Raw genomic sequence first — 16,313 nt, 5'->3', positions numbered from 1 at the left:
CTCAGCCTAGCTATAAAAATATGGAAAGGTATTAATCACTACAGTGACTTGTTAGTTATTACTGCCTCACAAGATACTACAAGTTCTATAGTTCTGTATGATGGAGCATAATTTTTTTCTTGTCTTTGCTGTCATTTGAATTTCATGGAAAAAAAAAATTCCTTCAGCTTACATATACACTCAAAACTGTCATTTGTCTTCACCTGAAATTTTGTGAAGTGGTGTTTATGTAGGAGTACCATGTTAAAATGCATCATTGCAAAGAATCATGTATTTTAATCATGCAAAGAAAACAAACAAACAAAACAGAAACGTTCCTTTACACAGAACCTTCTACCAAAACTTAATAATAGAAAGCGAATTTAGTATTTGAAAAAGGGTATATGGGGAGGGTGCCAAACCCCTTTAAATTTCTCTAAAAGTTTTTACTTTGATGTAGACAGGAATAACACATTTTCCCATAAAGTTATAAACTAATTAATTGGTGTTTATTAGTATATGTTCAAAATGAACATGATCTCAAGGTTCATTCTGAATTTGATAGTAAACTCAGGTTTTCTAATATAAAGACACAAGTAAAATGTGTGGGAACATGAAATTCCAGCTTCTCATGAGTGAAAGAACAAAACAGAAATGATTCTCAAAATCCTCACAACATTTGTATCTTGAGATATATCTAGTGTATACAAAAGGAAATAATCCAAACTTCATATAAAAGTAAACAAAAAACTCCACAGGTAACAATTAACAATTTCAGTAAATATTCCTCAAATATTTATTCTAGATATTTACACAGGTATTTTTTTATGTACTTTTTAAGGTTGTCACACGTGCTGAAGGGAGAGTTCACTCACTCACTCTTAGAGATGTCAAGTTAACTGATGCAGGAGAAGTTTCACTTACTGCAAAGGATTTCAGAACTCAAGCAAATCTTTTTGTGAAAGGTAAGTCAGTCATTTTAATTATACCATAGTCTCTATTAATAGTCTGTTCATGATTCACCCTGCAAAAGGACATAATATGTGTATATTATATGTACACCATATATCGGATTAGGAGGTTCATACATGCAATAGTGGACTGGTAGACAACTTTCATGATTAAAATATCCACTTAGTTAAAATGTTTATGCTTCACAGAAGATCTGGGGAAACAAAGAAATACTGGAAACATGTCAGATACGGGAGTTGAATTAAGGTTTCCAGGGCTTCACTGCAGATTTGAACATTCAGCTGGCCTCAACATGACCCATGAATGCTGGCCACTATATCTCCTCACAGCTTGCTTCTGATTCTTGCATTAGAGTATCTAGAAACCTGAGAGTACAACTATGACACCAGTCAAGTGACATAATATTGGCTAGATTTCTTAGCTGTGTGAAGCTAAGTCAAAAAAACTGCACACGCTTTTAATTTAGCTATTAAAAAAAAAGAAAAAAAAGTTCCTAAAGTTCAGGATAGAACTTCAGAGTTGCTGAGCTCACATGGCTGTAGTGTGGCTAAAGAAGCTGAGTTGCAATAATGTGATAATGGCTTTGTGATAATGATTTGCGATTAAAATCTTCTTGGACAAGGAGATAATTGAAACTATTTTTACAGTAAGCTGAAAATGAGTAAATTGGCTGAATTAACTGAGTATTATTAGGGATTAAAATAATAAAAAACTTCAGTAGAGAAGTCTAAGAACATTGTTAATTATTCAGTCAAAAAAAAAAAAAAAAAAAAAGGTTAGTAAACCACATGGGAGAGTTCTGTATTAGCAAAAGGCCGGAAAAAATTTGCATCTTTTCTATCGAAAATCTATCTCCCCCTTTCAGAACCTCCAGTTGAATTTACTAAACCACTCGAGGACCAGACTGTTGAAGAGGAGGCCACTGCAGTACTGGAATGTGAAGTTTCCAGGGAAAATGCAAAAGTGAAATGGTTCAAAAATGGAGAAGAAATTCACAAAACAAAGAAGTATGAAATAATTTCTGATGGCAGGGTCAGAAAACTCATTATCCATGGCTGCACACTGGATGACGCAAAAACATACACCTGTGATGCTAAAGATTTTAAGACATCATGTTTTCTCAATGTAGAACGTGAGTCATTTATGAATTTCTAGAAAATATCTAAGTACTACAGACACTATGTACATTGTCTATGTATATAGATACTATGTACTATATAGATACTATGTACTAGTATCTATGAATAGCAATAATAAATAATATCAGGTGCAGCAATTTATCTTTTTTTTGTTGTTTGTTTTTGTAGCAATTCGTGTTGAGTTCCTGAAACCACTAACTGACCTTGAAGTAAAAGAAAAAGAATCTGCTCGGTTTGAATGTGAAATTTCTCGTCCAGGTGTTAAGGTCAATAATAATAATTCTTAATCTGAGTAATTTTTTTTACTACACATTGTTGTGTTTTTTGTTTTGTTTTGTTTTTAATTCACAAGTTCATAGTGTTGTTGCAAAACAACACACAACTGAAATCTATTGTAAGTATATTAACGTTAATAAGCATGTCAATTTGTTCTAAAACAGGTGAAGTGGTTTAAGGATGGCATTGAAATTAGAAAAGGCAAGAAATACGACATAATTTCCAGAGGCACAGAACACATTCTTGTTATCAGTAAATGTGTCCTTGATGATGAAGCTGAATATGCCTGTGAAGCAAAAACAGCTCGAACTTCTGGCCTACTTACAGTGTTAGGTGAACACAGCTTTTTAATAACCTAATATATGAAGAAGAAAGAAATTTATTTTGATGAAAGTTTTTAATTGTTTTTCCAAATTCTTGTTGCAGAGGAAGAGGCTGTTTTCACAAAAAATCTTCCTGATCTTGAAGTAAATGAAAATGACACTGTAAAATTGATCTGTGAAATCTCAAAGCCTAATGCTGAAGTTACTTGGTTTAAAGGAGATGAGGAAGTGCCTGATGGTGGTAGATTTGAATACATTTCTGATGGTAGAAAGCGAATTCTTGTCATACGTAATGCTCATCCTGAGGATGCTAGCAAATACACTTGCAAGCTCCCAAGCTCTAGTACAACAGGAAAACTTACTGTACATGGTAAGAGAGTTACTTTTGTGTCTTTGTTTTCTGAAAAAAAAAAAATGTTCAATAAGAATACACTATTTGATTTATTCTCTTCATAAATAGAAAGTAAAACGTTTACCTAAAAAAATATTTTCTTTCAGAACTTGCAGCCGAATTTCTTACCAGACCACAAAATCTTGAGGTTCTTGAAGGAGACAAAGCTGAATTTGTGTGTTCAGTATCCAAAGAGGCAATTACAGTACAGTGGCTTTGGGGTGACACAGTTCTGGAGTCTGGTGATAAGTATGACATAATTTCAGATGGCAAAAAGAGGACGCTTGTGATAAAAGACTCTACTCTAGGAGATGCAGGAAAGTACATTGTCATGGTTGGTGAAGCTAAAGCTACAGCACGCTTAACAGTGATTGGTAAGCTTTATTTTATCAACATACAGGTACATATTTTACTGTATTCCTTCTACTACATGATGTCATATTTCTTCTGTTTTCTGAATTTCAGAAAAACTCAGGATTATAACTCCACTTAAGGACCAAGAAGTTAACGAGGGTCAAGAAATTATCTTCAATTGTGAAGTCAATAAAGAAGGTGCCAAAGAGAAATGGTACAAAAATGATGAGGCAATATTTGATAGTGCAAAATATATTATTGTCCAGAAGAATTTAGTTTACACTCTCAGAATCAGGGATGCACAGTTGAAAGATCAAGCTACCTATACTATCTCACTATCAAACCAGAGAGGAGAACAAGTCAAGAGCTCAGCTGCATTAACAGTATTAGGTAAATAGCTTCCACTGTATTAAAGCTGTTTAATCATCCTGTATTCAATTTCATGTAAGGATAATGAGGATATAAATTAATCACATTTTATTTTTTGTCCTAACAGAGGAGGATCTCAGAATTGTTGAGCCCCTTGAAGATATTGAGACCATGGAAAAGAAAACTGTCACATTCTGGTGCAAAGTCAATCGCCTTAATGCAACTCTCAAATGGACAAAGAATGGTGAAGAGATCACTTTCAACAAGCGCATTTTGTATAAAATTGATAAATACAAACACTCTCTCATCATTAAAGACTGTGGCTTTATAGATGAAGGTGAATACACTGTAACTGCTGGACAAGACAAATCTGTTGCAGAGCTTCTCATCACAGAAGCACCAGCAGACTTCATTGAACATCTCCGGGACCAGACCGTCACTGAATTTGATGATGCTGTCTTCACCTGCCAACTTTCCAAGGAGAAAGCTAGTGTGAGATGGTACAGAAATGGCAGAGAAATCAAAGAAGGCAAAAAGTATGCATGTTTTATTATGCTTGTTAATATGCTAAACACACTTGCTTTACTTTGTATCTTTATCTGGGTATTATAATGCTGCTTACTTATTTTCTCCCCATAAAGATATCAGTTTGAAAAGGATGGAAACCTGCACAGATTAATCATAAAAGACTGTAGACTAGATGATGAGTGTGAATATTCCTGTGGAGTGGATGACAGGAAATCTAGGGCAAGACTTTTTGTTGAAGGTATGTATAAAATTAAATAGGATTAATTTTTTCATTATTTAGTGATAGTAGAAATGATACACTAATACCGTCAAATGAATTGATGTTTATTTCAGAAATCCCTGTTGAGATTATCCGACCGCCACAAGATATCTATGAAGCTCCTGGTGCAGATGTCATCTTCATGGCTGAGTTGAACAAAGACGGTGTGGAAGTCAAGTGGCTGAGAAACAACATGATTATTGTTCAAGGTGACAAACATCAGATGATGAGTGAAGGAAAGGTCCATAGGCTGCAGGTGTGCGATATAAAGCCCCGTGACCAAGGGGAATACAGATTTATTGCTAAAGATAAAGAAGCTAGAGCTAAACTTGAATTAGCAGGTAAGTTGCTTTCTATTTACTTCATAAAGTTTGAGATCGGAGAATTAACTCTTCAAGTAAAGTTTTTAAAATGAATATGAAATCAGGCTGAGACTAGTGCAAGTCTGTTAAACTGTATGAATTACAATTCAGACAACAAATATTTTTTATTATACCATGCTTGTCCAGCTGTCAAGGAAATTATAGGTCGCTTTTCAGTGTCTACAGTAAAGAGCATAAATTGAGCTTACAGGATAAAAAATCTTTTCATTACATCACTGCGGATGAAAATTATTGCATTTCATTAGGTCATTGCAGATGCAATGCAGTATGCAAATTATTTGACCTACTAATTTCAGTCATATAAGACAATTAGTTCTTCATTTGTCATTTACGGTATCAGACCAATAAAATTAATGGTCAAAAAGCAGCTTCCTCTTCCCTCATTTTATAGGAGAGCACGGTACATAATGTCTGAGTTTCTTGCTCTCTGGAGCAATCCAATAAATATATAAAGGAATTTGTTTAGAATTGACACAACAGTTCCTTTTACTTTTCTGTGTGCGCTTCTTAGATGACTTCGCACATATATCATTCTTATAATTTGTAAGCACTCACTTGTCATACTGATCTTCCTTAGCTGCTCCTAGAATCAAGACTGGTGATCAAAACCTTGTTGTTGATGTTGGGAAGCCTTTAACTATGACTGTTCCATACGATGCCTACCCAAGAGCAGAAGCAGAATGGTTGAAAGGGGAGGAAGGTCTGCCAACAACAACTGTTGATACAACAACTGACTGTACTACCTTCAAAATTTATGAAGCAAAGAAATCAGATAAGGGAAGGTACAAGATTATACTTCGAAACAAACATGGCCAGGCAGAAGCATTCATCAATGTAGAGGTCATTGGTAAGTGCTCCCATTGTTAAAACCTTGAATACCTTTTTTTAGGCCAAAACAAATAAAAGATGCAATGCTCTAAATTATTGTTGTATGTTTCTTAGATGTTCCAGGTCCAGTTAGAAACTTGGAAGTCACTGAAACTTATGATGGTGAAGTTGGCCTTGCCTGGCAGGAACCAGAAAGTGATGGTGGAAGCAAAATCATTGGCTATGTCATTGAAAGACGTGATATCAAACGTAAGACCTGGATTATGGTCACTGATCGTGCAGAAAATTGTGAATACACAGTTACTGGACTTCAAAAGGGAGGGGTTGAGTACCTCTTTCGTGTTAGTGCACGGAACCGAGTGGGTACCGGTGAGCCAGTGGAAACAGAGAGACCAGTGGAAGCTAAGAGTAAATTTGGTGAGTAGAAGTTATGAAAAACTCACTGTTTTATGACTGTGGAAAAAAAAATATAACTAACTCTAGAGAACAGATAGAGAAACACATACCTTGTTTTTCCTTTTTCTTTTTAAAATAAAATTTAGAAGTTCCTGGTCCTCCTCAAAATGTAGAAGTTACTGATGTGAACAGGTTTGGTGCTACACTTACCTGGGAAGTACCTGAGTATGATGGAGGAACTCCAATTACTGGCTACATAATTGAACTGCGTAACAGAGCTTCCATCAAATGGGAGCCAGCTATGACCACTGGAGCTGATGAACTGTCAGCTGTCCTGACTGATGTTGTGGAAAATGAAGAATATTTTTTCAGAGTAAGAGCTCAAAATATGGTTGGAGTTGGCAAACCAAGTCCTGCTACACGTGCAGTAAAAATTATGGACCCAGTTGGTAAGTTCTATTGTGATTGCATTACAACTTAAGGACATTTTGGCTATTTAAATACTAAGTGTACAGGAATGTTCCCAAAAGCAATCAGAGAAATGGGTGCTGAAAATAATGGGTATAGCTAAACTTCTCCTGACTTTAGTATTTCACAGAATTTCACAGAATTTCTAGGTTGGAAGAGACCTCAAGATCATCGAGTCCAACCTCTGACCTAACACTAACAAGTCCTCCACTAAACCATATCACTAAGCTCTACATCTAAACGTCTTTTAAAGACCTCCAGGGATGGTGACTGAACCACTTCCCTGGGCAGCCCATTCCAATGCCTAACAACCCTTTCAATAAAGAAGTTCTTCCTAACATCTAACCTAAAACTCCCCTGGTGCAACTTAAGCCCATTCCCCCTCGTCCTGTCACCAGGCACGTGGGAGAACAGACCAACCCCCACCTTGCTACAGCCTCTTTAAGGTACCTGTAGAGAGCAATAAGTTCAACCCTGAGCCTCCTTTTCTCCAGGCTGAACAAGCCCAGCTCCCTCAGCCGCTCCGTGTAGGACTTGTTCTCCAGACCCCTCACCAGCTTCGTCGCCCTTCTTTGGACTCGCTCAAGCACCTCGATGTCCTTCTTGTAGCGAGGGGCCCAAAACTGAACACAGTACTCGAGGTGCGGCCTCACCAGAGCCGAGTACAGGGGGACAATCACTTCCCTAGCCCTGCTGGCCACACTGCTTCTTATGCAAGCCAGGATGCTGTTGGCCTTCTTGGCCACCTGTGCACACTGCTGGCTCATATTCAGCCGACTATCAACCATCACTCCCAGGTCCTTCTCTGCCTGGCAGCTTTCCAACCACTCATCTCCCAGCCTGTAGCTCTGCTTGGGGTTATTGCGCCCCAGGTGCAGGACCTGGCACTTGGCCTTGTTGAATGTCATGCAGTTGACCTCAGCCCATCGGTGCAGCCTATCCAGATCCTCCTGCAGAGCCTTCCTACCCTCAAGCAGATCAACACACACACCAAACTTGGTGTCATCTGCAAACTTACTGAGGGTGCACTCAATGCCCTCATCCAGATCATCGATAAAGATATTAAAGAGGACTGGCCCCAGTACCGGCCAGTACTTAAACAGTCTTTAAACATAGAAGAAGTACCTTACTATTATTTGACACAATAAGAACTTCCAATATTTCTGCTCTGAAATTAGGACCAAACCCCAATTTAAAAAAACAGTTTGGAAAAAAACTCTGCATAGGCTTTAAAACTAGTACTTAAATATACAGACAGCTGATATGCAGAGATACAGTCCTCTACCAGTTGCCAATATTTGTTTCTCTCAAATTATTTTCAGAGAGACCAAGTCCTCCCATTAACCTTGATCATTCAGATCAAACTAAGACATCAGTGCAGCTCACATGGGAACCTCCCCTCAAAGACGGTGGAAGCCCAATCTTAGGGTATATTATTGAAAGGCAGGAAGAAGGAACAGACAAATGGATCCGCTGTAACCCAAAGCTAGTACCAGCTCTCACTTTTAAGGTAAGATGTTTGATTTATCAACAAAGTACTCAAAATGTGTAGATCATCTTTAATATGAGTTAATAAATAATTATATGTGCTTTTTAGGTAACTGGATTGAAACCAGGATCCCGCTATTACTACAGAGTCTCAGCAGAAAATGCAGCTGGTGTGTCTGACCCAGCTGAGGCTATTGGGCCATTAACTGCAGATGATACTTTTGGTAAGCCATATGCTATGTATCAAAGATATTTTATCAGAAAAAGATGCACAATGAAAGTGCATCACGTGGCTAAGATGCATATCTTTCACCATCGGTGATGCCAACTAGCAAAAACAGCCTTAGACCTTTGAGATTCCGAGTTATTTCTCCTTCGTCTCCTTTGTTTCTTCCTGAAGGAGGAAAAGGCAGAGAAGACTAAAAAAATAAAAAATAAACAAACAAACAAACAAACAAACAAAAAAAGCTATAAAGTTTTTATATTAAAGGATAGATTAATCTCCTATCTATTGATATATTGGTATCTCCTACCTATGATCTATTTCTTAAAAAAAAAAAAAAAAAATTAGCTAAAAAACTAGCTGGGAGAGCTAATTAGCTGGGAGAGCTACAGCTGCAACCTGCTGGCAGAGATACAGTCAGAATAAGCCAGAAATCGTTAGCCATATTCAGAACATCTGAAAATATTTCATGGAATCAATTTTTCACTTTTTCAGTTGGACCTACAATGGACCTTAGTGCATTTAAAGATGGATTGGAAGTTATTGTTCCAGAGCCAATCAAGATCCGTGTTCCTATCACTGGCTACCCTGTGCCAACTGCCACATGGTCTTTTGGTGATCAAGTCTTAGAAGAGGGTGATCGTGTAACAATAAAGACCACTGCCTCCTTTGCAGAACTTGTAATTACTCCAAGTGAACGTCCAGACAAGGGAATTTATACCTTAACATTAGAAAACCCTGTGTCATCTGTTTCAGGAGAAATTAATGTTAACGTTATTGGTAAGTGGATGGATACATATATTCCAACAGTAACATTTTTAGATTAATAATGTGAAATCACACAACTTCCAGTAAACCAAGAATATTAAGACATAACTAAAAACTAGAAATCCATCCCATAAAAGATTTTTCTTGTTTTCAACATCCAGCTGTTTGTTGTTTTAGGAAGAATAACTAAGTACAGTAAGTCTTTTGATGGGTAAATGAAATAGAGATGATCTGACAAGTTCTGATTACAGAATTAATATTTTTTTTTTGATTTCTAGCTCGCCCAAGTGCACCAAGAGAACTTAAAGTTTTAGACATAATCAGGAACACAGTACAGCTGTCATGGGAACCACCAGAAGATGATGGTGGAAGTCCGGTTACTGGCTATATCATTGAAAAACGTGAAGTAAGCCGGAAAACATGGATCAAAGTAAGTTCATTTTTTCTCACTTCTGCTTCTGTTTGCTATATTGTTTCCACACATGCTACTGAATTTTATGTCATACTTTTGTGATTGTTCTTTGGAAATAAATTTTAGAAGCACAGTGGATTCTTCCTTCTCTTTAGGTTATGGATCAGGTCGTTGACCAAGAATTCACTGTTCCTGATCTCATCCAAGGAAAAGAATATTTATTTAGAGTTTCTGCATGCAATAAATGTGGCCCAGGAGAACCTGCATATATTGATGAACCTGTAAATATGTCAGCACCAGCAAGTGAGTCACCTTTATCATATTGTTGGTGATTTTCTTGCTGTTTCTAAAAACATTGCTGATTTTCTTTATGATAAGACAGGAAAAAAATCTCCCTTATATGGTATCTTAGAAACCGGTCTGTATTTAATTTTCAATAGCGGTGCCTGATCCACCAGAGAATCTTAAATGGAGAAATCCAACATCAAAAGGAATCTTCCTAACATGGGAACCTCCCAAATATGATGGTGGTGCCCGCATCAAGGGCTATCTGGTAGAAAAATCACAACGTGGCACAGATAAGTGGGAGACATGCGGGGAGCCTGTTATTGAAACAAAGTAAGTAAATTAACATCCTGTCTTATCACTATTTATCTGGAAGAAGAGGCTGACCCCCAGCTTGCCACAACTTCATGAGTTGTAGAGAGCAGTAAGGTTTCCCCTGAGTCTCCTCTCCTCCACACTAAACCCCAGTTGCTCCTCATAAGACTTGTGTTCCAGGCCCTTCAACAGATTCAGAGCCCTTCTCTGAACACACTCCAAGGACCTCGATGTCTTTCTTGTAATAAGGGTCCCAAAACTGAACACAGTATTTGAGGCGCTGCCTCACCAGAGCTGAGCACAGGGGGACAATCACCTCCCTGGTCCTGCTGGCCACACTGTTCCCAATACAAGACAGGATGCCATTGGCCTTCTTGGCCACCTGGGCACACTGCTGGCTCATGTTCAGGCGAGTATTCATGGTGGAAATTAGAAGAAATTTCTTCTCAGAAAGAGTGGTCAGCCATTGGAACAGATTGCCCAGGGAGGTGGTGGAGTCACCATCACTGGGGTGTTTAAAGAAAGACTGGATGTGGTACTCAGGGACATGGTTTAGTGGGTAACATTGTTGGTAGGCAGACATTTGGACTAGATAGTCTTGGAGGCCTTTTCCAACCTTAAGGGTTCTATGATTCTATGATATCCCTTCAATTAACTGTATCATCTGCAACACTTTAAATATTTGTTTGTTGTTCTTTTTAACAACCAGAATGGAAGTAACAAAACTGAAGGAAGGAGAGTGGTATGCATATCGGGTTAAGGCTTTGAACAGAATAGGAGCTAGTAAGCCAAGCAAGCCAACAGATGATATTCAGGCCATTGATGCAAAAGGTAATTGCATATATCACTGAATTACAATAGACACTATTTTTACTTTTATCACTTTATGATGTGATATATGGTTTCTATAACAATGGCTTACTTTTCTCCTAAATCAGAGGCTCCAGAAATTTTCTTAGATGTGAAACTGCTTGCTGGACTCACTGTGAAAGCTGGAACTAAAATTGAGCTGCCAGCTAAAGTAACTGGAAAGCCAGAGCCCCAGATTACTTGGACAAAGGCTGACAAAATTCTAAGACCTGATGACAGAATCACCATTGAAACCAAACCTAATCATTCTACAGTCACTATTACAGACAGCAAAAGGAGTGACAGTGGAACCTATATTATAGAAGCTGTAAATTCCAGTGGACGTGCTACTGCTGTTGTTGAAGTCAATGTTCTCGGTATGCCTGTATTTCATATTGTTTATAAAAATCATCAGTAACATACTGAGGTATGCAAGCAGAAGATTAACGTCTGAATCTTGTCCACTACAGATAAACCTGGTCCACCTGCTGCATTTGATGTATCAGAAATCACAAATGAATCCTGCCTTCTGACATGGAATCCTCCCCGGGATGATGGGGGTTCTAAAATTACAAACTATGTCCTTGAGAAAAGAGCTACAGACAGCGAAATATGGCATAAGTTGTCATCAACTATCAAAGACACAAAATTCAGAGCTACAAATTTAACTCCTCATAAAGAATATGTTTTCCGAGTCAGTGCTGAGAACATGTATGGTATCGGGGAGCCAGCACAGTGTAGCCCCATCATTGCAAAATATTCATTTGGTTAGTGAATTAAATTAATGTTTACTTTTGACAGTATTTTAACAGAGATAAAAACACTTGTGATGGTTTTGATTTTGTTGTTTTTAATTTGTTAATTTATACAGACCCACCAGGCCCTCCAACAGGTCTCAAGCCTATAGAGGTCACTAAAGATTCAGTGACCCTAACGTGGAATGAACCAGATGAAGATGGTGGCAGTCCCATAACTGGCTACTGGGTTGAACGATATGATCCTGAACAGGATAAATGGATAAAATGCAATAAAATGCCAGTGAAAGATACAACATTCAAGTAAGATATAGTTACTTTAGACTGAAATAGGTAACAGAGACATATGAAAGTAGCCTTTTAAGCAGTTCTTACATTATGCTTGCTCTTTTTTCCTTGCTTCAGTAAGTTGAGATCCAACTAGCATCCAGTGACATGCTTCATTTCATAGTTAGTTTTTAAAAAGAAGAATGTCTTTACAGAAGACTGAATCATTCTTTTTCTTTTTTAAAAAAAAAAAAAAACTTTAAAAAAAAAACTAACTTTAAAAAAAGAAACTTTAAAATTTAAAAACTTTTTAAAAACTTTTTAAACTATTTTTAGAAAACTTATTAAACTTTTTTTTCATTTTTTAAAAACTTTTTAAAAGATCCAACTAAACTTTTAAAAGATCCAGCATCTAATGATATGCTTCGTTTCATAATTAGTTTTAAGAAGAGTGTGTTTACAGAAGACTGAATCATTCTTTTTTTTAACTGATATGCTTAATAACTTCTGCGCTTTGTGATTACTCATTCTAAACATTCTAAACACAGACATTCTAAGATCTCAGACGTAACTACCTAATGCATCCGTTTGCTAACATCCCTTTCTTTTTTCCTCCTGAAACATATTAGCTAACAATAATGCAACAAGCAGAAATGCAAGATGGCTCTCAACACATTGATTTCTCCATCACAGCACTCCATTCTATTGTTGGCATTTTACCTATTCTGAATGTTCACATTTTCATATAACATTAACAGTAACCTGGGTAATCTCAGATTGTCAAAGAAAATCATAATATGAAGAATATGGAGGATAATGTTTTAGGCAAGAGTTAACGTGTAGATTTTGTTTAATCAAATTTAATTTTGATTTCCAGAGTTAAAGGTCTTACAAATAAGAAGAAATATAAGTTCCGTGTCTTGGCAGAGAATCTTGCAGGACCTGGAAAACCAAGCAAGGAAACAGAGCCAATCTTAGTGAAAGACCCAATTGGTATAATAAATGCATTTTTTTCCTGGTTTAATTTAACAATATATAAATATGTATGTTTGTTTTCAATCATGTAATTAATATTGGGCTCCTGCCTAGATCCACCATGGCCCCCTGGAAAGCCGACAGTGAAAGATGTTGGCAAGACATCATTATTCCTGAACTGGACAAAGCCAGAACATGATGGAGGGGCAAAGATCGAATCTTATGTCATTGAACTATTAAAGACTGGAACAGATGAGTGGGTGAGAGTGGCTGAAGGTGTTCCCACAACTGAACACTTCCTCAAAGGGCTTATGGAGAAACAAGAATACTCATTCCGTGTAAGAGCTGTGAACAAGGCTGGAGAGAGTGAGCCCAGTGAACCCAGTGACCCTGTGCTGTGCAAAGAAAGGCTGTGTAAGTACCGTTTCAGAGAGTGTTGCTACTGCAAGTACACTCTCACTATATTTTTAAAAAGCGCTATGTCTGCCTACCTGTGTAGGTACTAAGTGAACTCTTCCAGGTTTATGAAATACTAAAATCTCCCCTACTTCATCTAGGAAAATACAAAGTTTTTATAGTTTCAGTATTATTCTGTGTCTTCCAAGATCTTTTTCTATCAACCTTTTCCTTGTATTGATATTTTACAGATCCTCCTTCACCACCTCGGTGGCTTGAGGTTATTAATATTACTAAAAACACAGCGGATCTTAAATGGACAGTACCAGAAAAAGATGGGGGTTCTCCAATTACCAACTACATTGTTGAAAAGAGAGACGTAAGGAGAAAAGGCTGGCAGACAGTTGATACAACAGTAAAAGATACCAAGTATACAGTGAGCCCACTGACTGAAGGCTCACTGTATGTTTTCCGTGTGGCTGCTGAAAATGCCATTGGTCAAAGTGACTACTGTGAAATTGAAGATTCAGTTCTTGCTAAAGATACTTTCAGTAAGTATGAGATTTGCTAGCCGAGTGGTCAGTAGAACAGCTCACTTGTCATGGGTTCCTCTTCTTTTCATGTGTGTATGTTTTTTTCTTTAGCAACCCCTGGGCCTCCATATGCTCTTACAATAGTTGAAGTGACAAAAGGTCATGTTGATTTAAAATGGGAACCACCTAAGAATGATGGTGGCAGACCAATTCAAAGGTAAGATCATTTTATGTTTCTGTAGTGTTTCCTGTAGATTAAGATTATTTTTTTTATAAATGAAGATATTTTAGTCAACATTTTTAAATTTTAAATGGACACATTTTATATGAAAAAGAGGTGAATTTATGAAAAAAAAAAAAAACAGCTATACGATTACAGCAATTAAGAATTTAAAGTGGAAGTTATACAAATAGATATGACATGATGTGCATAAACAATGAATGTGTCTAAACATTATCAAAAGAGCATCTAATCAAATCAGATTAAATTGAATTGTAAACAAAACCAAACTTTAATGCAGCTGTAGTCTCCATCTCCAGCTGGAGCTCTAGCCACTTGGCCGGTCTACCAAATAACATTGTTACATTTTCCTTTTGCCTGAGTTTCTCATTCAAACTACATATACTCTGCTAGTGCAAAGCCTCATTGTTTTATGTTTATTCTCCTTGTTAAATTTTTCAAGCAGACATTTTTCCTCCTTTGGGTTTCTTCTAGATTCTCCTTTTCTGTGACTTCTCAAATATCTGAGCTCTGAAATTTACCTTGAATACTAGTTAGATTTTTCTCTTCATATTTTCACCTTTCCTCTTCTTCCCAATCACAGCAAGCATATTTTAGACAAACTGACAACTACAGAGATCTGCCTGAAGCAACATAAATCACTCGATTTGCATTACTTTCCCATAGCCTGTCATAGACAAAATTTTGACAGCTGAACAACTAATAGATAATATCTACAGATGTTCTCAGTGGAACTTATCCACTGATGACTGAATTAGTGAATATTTAAGTTTAGCATGGAGGTTCTTTTCTTCACTTCTGCAACTCTCCAAAACCTGATAACACAGCAGAAGTTCAGGAATAGTTTTTCGAAATTGGCTCTGTCATTAATGTCAACCTCATTATATCCAAGACCTACTAGGGCAATCAGGAATATGTCGCTGATATATGAAATAAAGCCTACTGAGTCTGTCACCCATGACTGTCTTTACCTTTCAATTGGCCACATCATTCCAGTCTCTCACTATTTATTTTATTGAGCATGAAGTCCAAAATGTTCGTATTTCACATGCCTGATATTATTTACTCCTTCAGATATGTTATTGAAAAGAAGGAAAAACTTGCTACCCGCTGGGTAAAAGCTGGCAAGACATCTGGTCCAGATTGCAATTTCAGAGTGACTGATGTCATTGAAGGTACAGATGTGCAGTTTCAGGTTCGTGCAGAAAATGAAGCTGGCTGTGGTCATCCCAGTGAACCAACTGACCTCATTCATATTGAAGATCCAACAAGTAAGTAGTGTAGTAACGTACAGTATATGAGTTACGGAAACAGGGTGTTTATCTAGAACAGATATTCTGGGGGAAAAAAATCAAACAATTCTTTTTGATTTTTGCAGGCCCTCCTTCACCTCCTCAGGATTTACATGTCACAGATGCAGGTCGAAAGCATATTTGCATCTCATGGAAACCACCAGAGAAGAATGGTGGAAGTCCTATTATTGGGTACAATGTTGAGATGTGTGAAGCAGGAACAGAAAAATGGATGCGAATCAATTCTCGGCCAATAAAAGATCTAAAATGCAAAGTGGAGGAAGGTGTTGTTCCAGACAAAGAATATGTGCTGAGAGTCAGAGCAGTCAATGCTGTTGGAGCTAGTGAGCCATCAGACATCTCAGAAAAAGTTGTTACCAAAGACCCAGACTGTAAGAATAGATCTCCTTTTTCAAATCCGCATAACTGATAACTGAAAAATGACTTCACTGTATGGCAACTTTCTAATAATTTTATACTTACTTTTACAGGTAATCCAACAATTGATCTAAAAACTCACGACATTGTTGTTGTTAAAGGACAGAAATTAAGTATCCCTGTGCCCTTCAGAGCTGTTCCATCCCCAACTATAACATGGCACAAAGATGGCAAAGAGTTGAAAGCTGGTGACAGAACAACAATGAAGAGTGATTACACTTCTGCACTGCTTGAAGTCACAGACAGTGTTCATGCTGATGCTGGTGTTTATACAATCACATTGGAGAACAAGCTGGCATCAACAACTGGCTCAGTCAATGTCAAAGTCATAGGTAACTAGATTTCTTTAATTCTGTGAGAGAGATTTATCTCCACCTGAACCCACCAACTGATGGGAGAAAAGACTAGTAA

General features: G+C 37.3%; 1 protein-coding gene across 11 annotated transcripts in view; it reads left to right on the top strand.

Annotated features, from left to right (window-relative positions):
• Positions 1 to 16,313, top strand: part of TTN (titin) — a 243,116-nt gene that overhangs the window by 150,547 nt on the left and 76,256 nt on the right. For all 11 annotated transcript variants that reach the window (XM_068685816.1, XM_068685811.1, XM_068685812.1 and 8 more), the window contains 30 exons: positions 821 to 944; positions 1,817 to 2,083; positions 2,259 to 2,356; positions 2,531 to 2,699; positions 2,793 to 3,059; positions 3,188 to 3,454; positions 3,546 to 3,824; positions 3,931 to 4,339; positions 4,445 to 4,569; positions 4,665 to 4,931; positions 5,551 to 5,820; positions 5,916 to 6,218; positions 6,344 to 6,646; positions 7,988 to 8,175; positions 8,263 to 8,377; positions 8,872 to 9,156; positions 9,423 to 9,574; positions 9,712 to 9,859; positions 9,997 to 10,174; positions 10,866 to 10,987; positions 11,095 to 11,382; positions 11,476 to 11,772; positions 11,877 to 12,063; positions 12,905 to 13,020; positions 13,117 to 13,416; positions 13,650 to 13,949; positions 14,043 to 14,148; positions 15,247 to 15,443; positions 15,551 to 15,856; positions 15,956 to 16,234. In XM_068685816.1, coding sequence (XP_068541917.1) covers positions 821 to 944; positions 1,817 to 2,083; positions 2,259 to 2,356; positions 2,531 to 2,699; positions 2,793 to 3,059; positions 3,188 to 3,454; positions 3,546 to 3,824; positions 3,931 to 4,339; positions 4,445 to 4,569; positions 4,665 to 4,931; positions 5,551 to 5,820; positions 5,916 to 6,218; positions 6,344 to 6,646; positions 7,988 to 8,175; positions 8,263 to 8,377; positions 8,872 to 9,156; positions 9,423 to 9,574; positions 9,712 to 9,859; positions 9,997 to 10,174; positions 10,866 to 10,987; positions 11,095 to 11,382; positions 11,476 to 11,772; positions 11,877 to 12,063; positions 12,905 to 13,020; positions 13,117 to 13,416; positions 13,650 to 13,949; positions 14,043 to 14,148; positions 15,247 to 15,443; positions 15,551 to 15,856; positions 15,956 to 16,234 — 6,712 coding nt within the window. The remainder of the gene's footprint in view (positions 1 to 820; positions 945 to 1,816; positions 2,084 to 2,258; positions 2,357 to 2,530; positions 2,700 to 2,792; positions 3,060 to 3,187; positions 3,455 to 3,545; positions 3,825 to 3,930; positions 4,340 to 4,444; positions 4,570 to 4,664; positions 4,932 to 5,550; positions 5,821 to 5,915; positions 6,219 to 6,343; positions 6,647 to 7,987; positions 8,176 to 8,262; positions 8,378 to 8,871; positions 9,157 to 9,422; positions 9,575 to 9,711; positions 9,860 to 9,996; positions 10,175 to 10,865; positions 10,988 to 11,094; positions 11,383 to 11,475; positions 11,773 to 11,876; positions 12,064 to 12,904; positions 13,021 to 13,116; positions 13,417 to 13,649; positions 13,950 to 14,042; positions 14,149 to 15,246; positions 15,444 to 15,550; positions 15,857 to 15,955; positions 16,235 to 16,313) is intronic.

Source organism: Anas acuta, chromosome 6, assembly GCF_963932015.1.
Source record: "Anas acuta chromosome 6, bAnaAcu1.1, whole genome shotgun sequence".
Classification (NCBI taxonomy): domain Eukaryota; kingdom Metazoa; phylum Chordata; class Aves; order Anseriformes; family Anatidae; genus Anas; species Anas acuta.
Note: the sequence above shows the minus strand (reverse complement) of the source record. Positions and strands in the feature narration are given on the sequence as shown.